Consider the following 13,864-nt stretch of genomic DNA (forward strand, 5'->3'; position numbering starts at 1 on the left):
TTTTGCGCTCTTTTGCGTCACCATGTTTATTTCCCACCCAAAACGCTCGTCTAAACGCAGAATAAAAAGTGATAACGCAACGCCACTTTTGCGTTTTCTCTTCAGAATCGTTTCCAAAATGTATAAAATTCTTCTTAACTGCCAGTTTCTTTATATTTTTCTTTATAACTTAAATGGCCCTGAAACCCCAAAAACATTTTTTGAGATGTGAACAGATGTACATCACTGTAAACACTAAAAGAACTTGGTCATTTATGTGCTTTTTAGTGCAATATACTTCTTTAGGTTGAAAAACAAAGTCTAAGGCCGTGTGTCCACGAAAGTTTTTTTAGCCAGCTGAAAATGCTAGACGCTCTGCTGAAGACGCCGTGCTTTGGGCGCTTGAGAGCGTTTTGGCAGCGCAGCGTTTTTTCCGCTTAAACGTTTCGTTGCTATGATACAGAATATCCGCAGCAGTTTGAATGTTGTGACAGTTGGTCGGTGTGGTATTAGTCCCACCCCTCCTCCACTGTGATTGGACGGCCGAGCGTAAAAACGCTTTACGCTCGGCGCTTCAGCGTGAAAAAAACGCTCAGCGCCTCGGTACGCTCATGGCGTTTAAAAAACGCGGCGCTCCCATTGAAAACAATTGAAAACATACGCCAGGCGCGTGGAAAATCGCTTTGGTGGACACACGGCCTAAGTGACATCACAGAATCTGAAGTAGAAGCGTGCATCCGGAGTGTGTGATTGGCCACTGGGGCTGGAGAGGCATCATTCTACGTCATCTACATCATTCACGATTCTGAGCACCTCGCTGCATTTATTCATGAGTCAATGAACGGTGAGAATGAATGAGATTGCATAACAGCTGAGAATCCAACGCCAATCATAGCACACATGGACTCGAGTAAGCATGTTTCATATAGTGTCCTAAACATGAATGAGCAGCACCGTGTATGTAGGGGTGTGCGATATATATCGTTTAAATTGTTGTTTAAACGATATGCAAAATCATATTATCGAGTATGTCACTCATTTTCAGAAACCAATCAAAACGCTACATCAGTTGTTCACGAATTGACGGCGCACAAGGGCTTGACAGAAGTTAAAATGAACAAAGAAACTGTGAAAGAAGATATTCAAACAAGCAAACTCACAATCCACGCAAGATTTAATTCCTAGACATGGGTCGTCATCCCTAGCATGGAGGTGGTTTGGTTTTGAAAGGTCAGAGATGTTGGTTAAAAGACGCTGATCTGAAAATGTGCCGAAAATCGATTAGTCAAAACCAGCTTGACGGCCAATCTCTTTCTTCATCTTCCATCTCCCCACCGCCCTTAATATGAGGATTATGAAAAGCTTCGGGAGAAACTTTGGCCCATTTCATTTACCTAGAAAGTAACTTGTGACAGATGGCAAGATAACATACGCTGTCATCAATTACATTGCCAGAGATATGGCGCCAATTCAAGCAGTTGAGAGAGATGGTTTAAAAACAGCTTTTACCTTTTAGTCTTTAAATCGTAGACTTTGTTTACTGTAGAATCATTTGTTTACATATACATATTTTTTTCCTGAGTGCAATATTTGACAAATTATAGTAATTTAATTGAGAATACTATGGGCTAGTCTTTGGTATTTTTGACTATAGAACATTTTACAGAAGGGAATAATTTGTCTACAAAGGTTTTGTAGTGCTGTTTTTGACAGAAGTTTGCATTTAAGATACTTTTATTATAATGTCATATTTGCTTGTATTCTGCACAGTTCATCTTACAGCAGAGCAGTGAATTATTAGGAACACCTGTTCAATTTTTCATTAATGGAATCATCTATATATTTTATAGATTTTATATATATATATATATATTATTAGATTAATTAATCAATATAATATGTATATATATATTTTTTATTATATTTTTTTTAATTCCAACATAAATACATTAAGACTAAGATTTTTTTTAAACTGCCTACCTCTAATAAAACAAATTGTTATAATAGTTTTATGCATGGTTTATGCTGAAATTAATTCCATGCTTATTTCATAAATGAAACTAAGTTAAAGTCCTAATTAAACCTCTGAAAGGAAGCACAAGTTCCAGGCTGGATAGAAAACCTTCTGTAAAGGCTAGAAAGACCCGAAAGACACCCCCGTGATGGCTAGCTCGTTAGCTTTCTGCTGGAAAAAACGGTAAGAAAATCGATAAATCTGTCATCGAGTTATGTAAACATTTATCGGAGGTGACGTGTGGCATCGTCTACGATGCCGTCGGGCTCTGGGGGTTAAACGGTCCGTACACTTACAAAGTTCTCAATGCTTCGTTTTGCATGTAGGGACCCTCATTATGTTACTGTGTTAGTGTGGGACTATTTTGAGCCTTGTTAGCGGTATAAACTAGCGATTTCTTTTTACTTATTAAATGCCCCCATTACTAGCGTTATACTCTGAACAGTTTTTAGAGATAAAACTCTTTACATTCGATTAGCATGTAACAAAATCTCAGAGAACAATCGACTAGGTACCAATGTGTTAATAGACCAAAGGTTCATTTTGCGCCGGAGTTCTCCTTTAACATATTTGAGACCATTTTCCACCCTTCTGCTATACCCTTTAAGACAAATATGTAAAGTAAATTCCCTTTTTGCATTAAACTGCCTACCTCTAATAAAACAAATTGTTATAATAGTTTTATGCATGGTTTATGCTGAAATTAATTCCATGCTTATTTCATAAATGAGGACATTTTTTATATTTTATTTTTACATGCGCTTTGTGTTGTGTTTTGGTGTGTTTTCAGACTTCTGGATGGATCTGGGTCATTTTGAGTGTTCCCATCAAAATCCGATTATTTTTTTTTTTGCCAGCACTCTGAAATTGGAATATTATAGGAAGAATATAATAAGCAAATGCTTTTTGACGGGTGCCAATCATTCTATCTCATCCCTGTCCCCTCCTCCATCCCTGCCCCCAAAAAACATCTAACTCAAAACTCCCATCTTGTTTGAATCTGTTTCAAAGTAGAACCATTTCTTTCCGAAGGAGTATCGATCCATTTAGTCCGGGTATCTTGATTTTTGCTGATAATGAATGTCTCGTCACAATCTGTAAAAGTCTTAAGTTTGATGCTTTGTTTGAGATGAATTTTTAATCTTTAGCTGAATTGATATTTTCTGTAATGGACATTTTCCTTTGTCCTAATTAAAGTTTGGGCCGTGACTCCATTAACAGCCGACAGAAAAATAATAATGGAGATTAATGCATTCCAATGCATGCATTTTTTCCAGTTGTACCACATTATGTTAACATTATGAAAGGCTATAGTGTTTTTCTCCAAATATTCATAGGTGCTGTTCAGTAAACCAATCTTAGACTGATTCCCCCAAAAGTGTAAACATTGTGTTTCTATCTAAACATTACTCAGTTTCTTTGAGGATCTGTTCTGCCTGACACAGCAACATTGACTCCAGTGTCAGGGGTTTGTTTTAGGGGCATCTGTTAGATATGCAATAGGTCAAGAAACCTATTTGAAAACTTGGCATTTGGTGTTTAAACAAAGCATTTGTGTTTTTCTGATTATGCAGAGGACTACAGGATCAACTTTTTAAGTTCAAGGTTCTTTCGCATGCATATTAATGTAGTGAAATATTTTTCTGTAGTTTCTCGTCCCACAGTGCAAAAAAACCCCCAGAAAAGTAATAAAAAGAAAACACACACACATAATAAATATATAATATCAAATATACTGTACAGTCATGGTCAAAATTGATGGCACCCCTGGTAAATATGATCAAAACTGGCTGTAAAAAATAAATCTGCATTGTTTATCATTCAAAACATTCACAAAAATCTAACCTTTCATTGAAGTAAAAGAATTGAAAGTGGGGTAAATCACTTGGTTCGACTTATCGAAAACAGTCTCGATAAGTCGAACCACGAACGACGTGCTAAGTGAGCTGAACTGTATGAAGGTCAGCGAACTTCTGAACTGTATGAACGGCATTCGTGGTTCGACTTATCGAGATTGTTTTCCAAAGATGGCGCCACCTGTATACACAAAGTGGACTGTCTTTATAAAATATCTTCTTATTAAACGGTCTGTACACTTACAAAGTTCTCAATGCTTCGTTTTGCATGTAAGGACCCTCATTATGTTACTGTGTTAGTGTGGGGCTATTTTGAGCCTTGTTAGCGGTATAAACTAGCGATTTCTTTTTACTTATTAAATGCCCCCATTACTAGCATTATACGCTGAACAGTTTTTAGAGATAAAACTCTTTACATTCGATTAGCATGTAAAAAAATCTCAGAGAACAATCGACTAGGTACCAATGTGTTAATAGACCAAAGGTTCATTTTGCGCCAGAGTTTTCCTTCAACATATTTGAGATCATTTTCCACCCTTCTGCTATACCCTTTAAGACAAATATGTAAAGTAAATTCCCTTTTTGCATATGAAATGAGGAAAGTTACAAGCTACTATACAAATAATAATTCCTCTTTACAATGTTAGAATTACGTCATCACGGATTCAAAAAATAATCAGACTAAAATGATCAGGAACTTGTAAAAAATCAACTTCAGTCATTTATTTCTTATGTTGGAAGCCGGTGCTACACAACCAGAAACGGCATGAAGTTTGACAGCATTTTACTGTTTTATTGTTAGTAGCAATACAGCCTCCATAATTATGCTCCTAAGATACCTTGTACAGCAACACATGTATCCATGGCACTTAATACTATTTGTATGACGCATTGTGTCACTTCTTTTGTAGAGGACTCATACTCGCTTATGTGATTCCATTTCCTTAGCAAGGCATAGGTTTGAGACAGACAGTGTTTTATATCACAGAGAGCTCTCAAAAGATCAAGGAAAGTGTGTCTTATGTGTATGTGTGTGTGATGTATGCCTCTAGGTATGTCCTTGCTTTGGTACTTGTGTGTACTTTTTCTCCAGCCTTTCTTGGTGTGCCAATGTCAGCTGGAATCACTGCCAGCCCACTGTTGGTGCCAGCGCCAGTGAAATGTCCTCGATAGTCAGTCATAATGTTTCAATAGATAAATGAGGACATTTTTGGCCCTCACATAGCCAAACCTGTACACATACAGACACACTCAAGCTTCTTTCTGTATGAATGATATGCAGATGGCAGTTAGTGATGCAAAGAGTGACCTTTGTGAACGTTGTGTACATTTTCCTATTATTATTATTATTATTATTATTATTATTATTATTATTATTATTATTATTATTATTATTATTATAGACATCTGAACCACCGCCTGGATCAGTTTGTGGCTTTTTCGTTTATTGTTAGAGCTTCTTATGTGGAAGACAGATGGTCACACACCAATCGCTCACATGCTGGAAGAGTTTTTATTGTATGATATGAAATTAAATTCTCTGTAAATGCAAGGTTATACCAACTCATGTAATCATAAGCTTTAATATTTTAGAACCAAGTATCAAGATCACTTTAAAAAAGAAAAACTAGATTTGCATTATCAGTACTTGCAAGGCAGCAACAGGAAAGTGTAGTTCAGGTTTTAGGTTTTGTTTTTTGTGTAAATCACAAGGCTGAGTGCCTGAGTAAATCACGAGTGCATTTCTTGTTTTCTGTCAAATTTATTTTTGCAAATCTTAATATGTGTACTTCCCTATAGTGTGCAAAATCTGTAAGTCGAAATGTATAGGATCTCTAAATACACGTCAAATTTGAAAGTAAAAGGAAAAAAAGAGACCTGAATGCCATTCCAAACCTGTATAACTTTTTTTCTGCGAATTACAAAAGATATTTTAGGAATGTTTTGACAATTTTTGTAATGAAAGTCAGTGGGGTCCAAAACGCTTTAAATTTTATTACAGTATATGAAAAAAAAATTTTTTTTTCAAAATATATTTTTTTTGTCTCTCAGAAATAAGTCAACATCGCTCAAACTTTTATAATTGGAAACAGCAGTTTTTCACAGCGCAGCTGAATAAAACTGAAGGCAAAGGTCTCGTATATCTGTTGAATATTTTTAGCTTGACATGGCGTGTTAAATACGTTACTTGGTGAGTCATAACGAAATGACTAAGTATGTCCATGATCTGACACAAGTATGAACTAAAAATTAAAAATCAGTTGTAGTGCGCAGTGACCTCTTGAAACTCAAGTGCTCAAGTGCTTCAAACATCACTTACTGCACATCATGCTTTCAGGCAGGATCCTGAACTCCAAGTCCTCGTCATTTCATCTTGCAATTACAATCACTTCTCTTGTCAAATAGCGGCATGCAAACCTAAAATCAATTATCATAGAAATTACATAAATTTGCATACAGTGGGCTGCATAATGAGTCGCAAAATTGGCATTTGCTAAAGACGGCCAGATAGATGAAAAGGAAACATCAACAAAGGCTGGATGAGAATGATGAAACTGACCTCTATTACTGCTCATTTTAATGATCTTTGATTAAAAAAAAAAAATACAGAAAAATCCATCACACTAAGAGACACAAACTGCAGTAATTGCTCTTATTTAACAGTTAATTTGTCTCAATTAATGGCTGTCAATCAATTAAACAGTTTAATGGAATGAGTTACATGATCTCCCCAAATTACGATAGTTTAATATATCACATTATTGAGGCCAAAAAATAATTGAATAGACATCACAAAAAAGTGGCATTAGAGGTAAATATATTGCGTCTGTCCAAGGTGGTTGATCACATGATTTAACTCTGTTAATTGACAGCTGTAGTCTGAAAATGTCCAGTTTATGTATCTGAAATATTTATACAAATTATAAATTACTTAAGCCGCATTTCCATCAAAATTACCTGGAACAATTTGTCCCAGGAACTTTTTTTTCCCTCAGACCTGTTGCTTTCTGCATTTCCAAAGCGGTTTAAAGTAACGTGAAGATTGGGAAATTAGTCTGGTGACGTAGGACTGCACCCACCGCAACAAATTAAAATGGTGGTTGAAATGAAATTCTGCGTAGAGTCAACCAATCAAAATGCAGCATGAACTCAACCGATCAGCATGTTCAGGGTCCCACCCAGTGTTGGGTAAGTTACTCTAAAAAGTAATTAATTACTAGTTACTAATTACCTCTTCAACAGTGTAATTAGATTACTGTACTAATTACTCTCTCTAAAAAGTATTTAATTACTTTTAATTACTAATTACTTTCAAAATCCCATATCAATCTCAACCAGCTGAATAATACAAGGCTAGACATGAATCTGTTTTAATTCTTTCAAATAAATACTATAAAACTGCATGAATTATCCTTAAACTGACCAAGGTGGAGAAGGTTACATTATAAAAACACACTTTTTAGCATCAGACAATACATTTTGATGTTAAACCCACTATTGTTTTATTTCTGATCTCATGACATTTCACACTTTTTTCATACATATTTTACAATAATTCATACGAATTTGTACGAGTGCGGTCTAGACACCTCATAAAATGCTTACGAATCGCTGTGAGATCGGATTGATCTATACACAGTATTTACCTCAATTACATCAGAAGTAACTGTAATTAAATTACTGATAAATAAAGAGTAATCCCTTACTTCACATTTTCAAGGGAAAAGTAATTAAATTACAGTAACTAATTACTTAGTAATTAGTTACACCCAACACTGGTCCCACCCCCGGAAGTTCCTTTCTGAGGAGGAAATTTTTACCCAGAACTTCATTAAGACCCTGGTTCCTGCGGTCGAAACACACGGAGTACTACCCCAAAGTCCCTAGATCCCGGGGAAAGTTCTGCGGTGGAAACGCTGCTATAGAGTTTTATTTTGTTCAATAGCCAACCTGCAATGGATGATTTTTCAGTTATATATGCCATGTCTTCAGGCTATGCTTCAGGCTATGAATTACTTTTAGGCCCCAATCACACCTAACATGTTTTTCAAGTTCAAAAACGCGAGGAACGTAGCACTGCCAGTTGACCCCGATCACACAGAACTGGCAGTGCGCTGCGCTTTTTATGTTGCTAAGCAACCACAGAGTCAGCCGTCCTGTCAGTCTAATAGCGAGCGCTCTAAAAAACGAAACAATATGACGTCGGGCGCTTTTTCTGCTCAACGCTTTTTTGCTTTTTTTTTTTCAACGGCAAAAACGCGAGAAGCAGCAGGCGGTAAAACGCGAGGCGCCTGGGTTGCATAAATGCATGTTAACGCTCACTGCCATAGGAAAACGATTGAAAAAACGCCCTGGGGCTTTAACTCTTGGGGGCCCCAGGCTACCTATGCACACCTATACATTCCTCAAAAATGCATACTATTGCCTATATATAAACCTATGTGTGTGGATTATTTTCACCTCACAAATAACAGTCAGGGGTCGAAATTAACGTGACTTGGGGCAAAAACGCACCAAAATGGATAATTTCCCCGAAAATCAATTTGTGGGTGCATTTTCTTGTTTATATTTATAGTTAAGCAATATCACCTGCTCAAAAATGCTGTTTTCCCGAATATCAGCATGATTGAAAATGTGAAATTTACTTTACAACAATTCAGTAAACAAGAAGTTAATATTAAATGACTTACATTTTAGGCACAATATTGTCTCTTTTTGCTTTATCTTGACAATGAAAATAGTTACTAACAAAGCCACAGCAGCAACACACAGTGGTTTCTTTCCCAAAAGAATTTGAAAAAAGAAACACTACAACTGAATTTTGATTCAAATTAATTCATTATTATGAATCGTTCCAATCCTATATGAGAGATACTGGACATTATCAGATGGTAAAAGCACCAAAACAATATAGTGTGATGAGAATGGCAATATAGCATTTGGCTGTGCTATAAAGTTACTTGGATAAAATAGCATATTACTATAAAAACTACCCAATTTAAAAAATAAAAAAAAACCTGAAATTCTGTCACCCTGATAAAAAATTTAGTTTATTTAGTAGAAAATTAAGACCAAAGGAAAAAATTGAGTAGTTCCCATAATTGATTTTGTTTGTGTTTGATAAGTGTTTTTCTGTTTGTTTGATACAGGTGATGGAGTATGAGAACCGGATCAGAGCTTACTCCACCCCAGACAAGATATTTCGCTACTTTGCCACCCTGAAGATCATCAGTGAGCACGGAGATGCGGAGGTGTACATGACGCCACAGGACTTTGTGCGCTCCATCACACCCAATGAGAAACAGCCAGAGAGTGAGTTTCAGTCTTTCTTGATGGGGGCTGGGCAAAATTCAGAATTGGATATTGTAATTGACCACATCAGAAAGGATGTTGAATTGGAATGACTGGAAGAAGAATTTACAGAATTGAAAAGAAAGTCAAACAACAGATAATCTTTTATTATTAATTAACAAAGTTATTTTGAGCACTGAATTTTATTTAGCTGCAAATGAATTTTCAGGTTCGTCTAAAGCAGTTCAGGACTACACGCCTGCGCACAAAAATATTCAAACACGCATACCTATAGAGTAAAAATGTGATGCGCATGTGCACGCTGTCCGCGTTTTTCTGGCTGCTCTCTTAAGGGTCCGAGTACAGAGCCCCCCCTAGTCCAACTTTGGCAAAAAAAAAAAAAAATGAATTGTATTACGGAGCTCCCTATGTCCCACTTTGGCAAAAAAAATAAAAATAATTGTAACTATCTTGTGGCCTAAACATAGTAACTCGTAGCCTCAAGATACTATTTCGTGGCCTCAAGATAGTAACTCGTGGCCTCAAGATACTATCTCGTGACCTCAAAATAGAGTTAGTATCTTGAGGCCACGAGATAGTATCTTGAGGCCACGAGTTACTATCTTGGGGCCATGAGTATTTTATCTCATTCCTTTTAAGAATAGGCTGGATGCATTTTGCCTGTCAAAAGATGTTATCTATAATTATAAAGTTTGTCCTAAGAAAATAATTTTATGTAATTTATTTAGGATGTTAGGAAAGCTCAATTTATGAAATTAATGTGTTTTTTAACAAAAAAAAAAATCAAGGTGTGAATTTGTATATATATCTAGTTTTGTATCTTTTAGAGTCTGGAATAGAGGATTGTGTAATCCTGTACCAGAAATCCTTTCAGTAAACTAAACTTCAATAAACTTCAATAAAAAAAGCAGCATGGCAGATATGAGCAATCGATCAAGGCAGGAGCAATCGATCTGCAGTAAAGCATTTAAGAACGGTTATTCTGGTCATGAAGAATAACTTTTCTGTTTTATTAGATTACTAAATAAAGTACCCAACAGTAGCTAAAGATCAAACATTTAAAGGGTTAGTTCACCCAAAAATGAAAATTAAGTCATTAATTACTCACCCCCATGCTGTTCCAACCCCGTAAGACCTTCGTTCATCTTCGGAACACAAATAAAGATATTTTTGATTGAATCTGAGAGCTGGATCAGTCCTACATAGACTGCCTAAGGGACTGGCTCTTGACGGCCCATAAAGTCATTAAAGAAAAGGTTTAAATATTCCATGTGCCTACAGCGGCTCAATTATAAGTTTATCAAGCGACGAGAATACTTTTTGTGCTATAAAAAAACATAAATAGCGACTTTATTCCACTATTCCATTACTTCCTTATGGGCGCATGCGCGAGAACTGAGACGAGGACGTTCTCATTCGACCACTTCTTGTTACCGGCTGCTCACCGTTCAGGAGTTTTACCGCCCCCTACCGTATAAGATGATGTGCTGATATAGCTGGAAGTGCAAAACTTTCTGTTTACTAGCAGAGGAAGATGCGCGCTGTACATACGCTTTTCAATTAGCGTATTTTCCGCACTATAAGGTGCACTTAAAAGCTTTTAATCTTCTCAAAAAACGACAGTGTTCCTTATAATCCGGAGCGCCTTATATATGGATCATCATTTTATACGGTAGGTGGCGGTAAAACTCCTAAGCGGTGAGCAGCCGGTAACAAGAAGTAGACGAATGAGAACGTCCTCGTCTCAGTTCTCGCGCATGCGCCCATAAGGAAGTAATGGAATAGTGGAATAAAGTCGTTATTTATGTTTTGTTTTTTTCGCACAAAAAGTAGTCTCGTTGCTTGATAAACTTATATTTGAGCCGCTGTAGGTAGGTTTGTGAGCCTGAAGCGTTCTTATTTTGGGTGAAATGTCCAATAGTAGTTAGGAACTTCAAGCGGAGTTTTTGGAGTTTCTTTGTCTCCCTTTGACAGCCTAATTTGCCTGTTTTATGATGGTGTCAGAATTGGTCATTTGTACTCCAAAGGATGGTAAAAATAGTGTAATACATTTTATCATAACTTACTATCACCGTTAATGACGGGGCAACGAGAGGAGTATTTAGATACCAAGGAAGGTATGGCTAGAAGATATGAAAGTAGAGATATAAGCACTAAGAGTTTAACTAACACAACTAAAAAATCGTAACTAGGTTAATATAAGGAAGGGGACAAACTTACACACAGGAATATATCATATTCATTCTGGGCTGCCTTAATTATGAGTTAAATGGAATGAATATCTGTGTGTATTTATATTGACTGTGTTTCTCCAATGTCCATGTCACATGGCCTTTCGTGCCTGCCGTGGGAGGGAAGTGGAGTTGATTAAGATCTTATTGAACCTCACAAATGAGCTTGGAGGTGTTTCTGTTTAGCCTCTGCCAGGCCACTAAGTGACAATGGGGCAATTTGATCCAGACCCATCGGCGCTAGGCCTGTGATTTACATGAAGTAGTCCAAAAAGGTTAAAAGCTTTCTGAAGCTTAGAACTGAATCGGTCATCATGATCCAGTCCAGATGCTAAATGTCAGCATTTGTTTCATGCACACAATCTAAGTACAGCTACAACAGGCAAAGATATGTGGATGCTAAGGCTGGGTCGACAATATCGATTTGTTGTTTTTTAATCGATCTTTCTTTTGCTATGCTGTTTTCAGTAGATGCATGAACAAAAAAGTTTAACTAAACAATATTTGTAGCAGACCTATGATCGCAATAAGCCTTAGCTAAGTCTTAGCTAATTTCTAAAAAAATTCAAACACTAAATATTTTGATACTGTTAGGGCTGCAACTAACGATTATTTCGATAATCAATTAATCGGACGATTATTTTTTCGATTAATCGGATAAAATTTTTTATTTATTTATTTTTTGCTTATTATAACTTAGTCCTAAATCAGGGTTGTGGCGAGCAGGACGAGGCCTAGATGATCTGATAATCACTCTTCATAATAAAGATAAGCTACTTAATACAGACAACTTCATTATAAAGAAAAAACATATATATTTATATATTTTTTTTTAATTTTTTTTTTTTCTATATCGATTTTCATAATCGATTTTATCGATTAGTTGTTGTAGCCCTAGATACTCTTTAATGTCATGTGATAGATTGCTGTATCTGTTTCAGTTCAAGCTGCTGCGCGGAGCTCGCGAGTCCATCATCTCTTAAGGCCATTGCACACTGAGTCAAATTCGCATCCGAAATTTTCGCACGTTAAAAAAAAAAAATCGACCTCATGTTTTGTCAATCACTTGGATCAAGTGTTTATGTTCTCTTCTCTCGACTGGATTATGAAAGGAATAACCACCCCTTTCAATCAGATTGAAATTTCGGATCGATTAATGTGTGATTGAGCAGCCAATTCGGTAACTAATGTATTATTTGGGTACAATATATAACCTGTAGCCTATATAGCTTCTGTCTGCTTCCACCGGGCGCACTTGCCCAGCGCTTGTGTGTGTGTGTGTGTGTGTCTGTGTGTCCATACCTTAGACATACTGACTGTATCTGTTCAGAATCGATTGGTTCACGGAAATTGGTGGTCTTGTTTTTAAAATGTGGCTCCAGAATCGCAAGAAAAGCATCAAACTGTTCCACTGACATTCTGAGGTAAATTTTGAATCGCTCGGCATAAATTCGCAACTCCTTGATAAGGAGGTGTTTCCTCTCGCCGCAATTTCAGGATTGGATGGACGCAATATTTTCTCTTTCTTCTCGAGAGGACAACCAAATCATCCTCACTGCTTGACGAATCCATTTTGTATTTTTGCGTTTTTTCCCGCAATTGGTTTTACTAAATACTCATCGGACTCAGTGTGCAAGGTTTCTGTGCGTGACGAATTTTAAGGCTGACGAACACGAAAAAACGCATACGAAAATTTCGTACTCAGTGTGCAATGGCCTTTACGCTTTACCATTAGTTATATCATGAAATAAAATGAATGAACATGAGAAGGTATGTTGAAAGAAACGGTACAACTTACTGAAATTTATCATGTCTCATGTAATCACACAATCAGTGTTTCAAATGCGGAAAGACTTCAATTAAAAGAATACCATGGAACACAGTGAAGAGAGTGGAGAACGACAAGTGGAGAAAGTACAACACAACAGTGAACATTATCAAAACAGAGTGTCCCTCCAAAATTGATGAGAAGACAAAGAGAAAAAAGTCAAGAGGAGGAAATCGTGGCTTAATGGTTAGAGAGTCAGACTGATAACCCGGTTCGATTCTCAATACCGTCAAGAAATGACTGAGGTACCCTTGAGCAAGGCATCTAACATCCAATCACTCCCCTGGTGCCACAAGTCCGTGTGTGTCCACGGTTATCAGTGTGTTCTCTACCCACTACTCCTAATGTGTACATACACTCACTGGCCACTTTATTATGTAACACCAGTTCAACTGCTCGTTAACACAAAGGAGGACTTCGGTGATCTGCTTCAGGCGGTCATAGACACCATCACTTTGGAGAGAGCACCCTCTAAGAGGCTCGCTTACACTCTGAAGGGGAACCTGTTCACTGAGTGGCGTTCTTCTCGATCAGGAAGGACTGGAGCAAAGGCTGTCTCCCTCCACCCTGAAAGTGTATGTTGCCGCTATTGCCGCACATTATCATCCGCTTCGAAGACAGTGCTTTCCACGCTCGCTTCCAT

General features: G+C 37.0%; 1 protein-coding gene across 1 annotated transcript in view; it reads left to right on the top strand.

The window, feature by feature from the left end:
• micu1 (mitochondrial calcium uptake 1) overlaps positions 1-13,864 on the top strand; it is a 112,711-nt gene that overhangs the window by 24,820 nt on the left and 74,027 nt on the right. The window contains exon 4 of the mRNA XM_039673542.2: positions 9,000-9,162. Coding sequence (XP_039529476.1) covers positions 9,000-9,162 — 163 coding nt within the window. The remainder of the gene's footprint in view (positions 1-8,999; positions 9,163-13,864) is intronic.

Source organism: Pimephales promelas, chromosome 11, assembly GCF_988280905.1.
Source record: "Pimephales promelas chromosome 11, fPimPro1.hap1.1, whole genome shotgun sequence".
NCBI classification, from domain to species: Eukaryota; Metazoa; Chordata; class Actinopteri; order Cypriniformes; family Leuciscidae; genus Pimephales; species Pimephales promelas.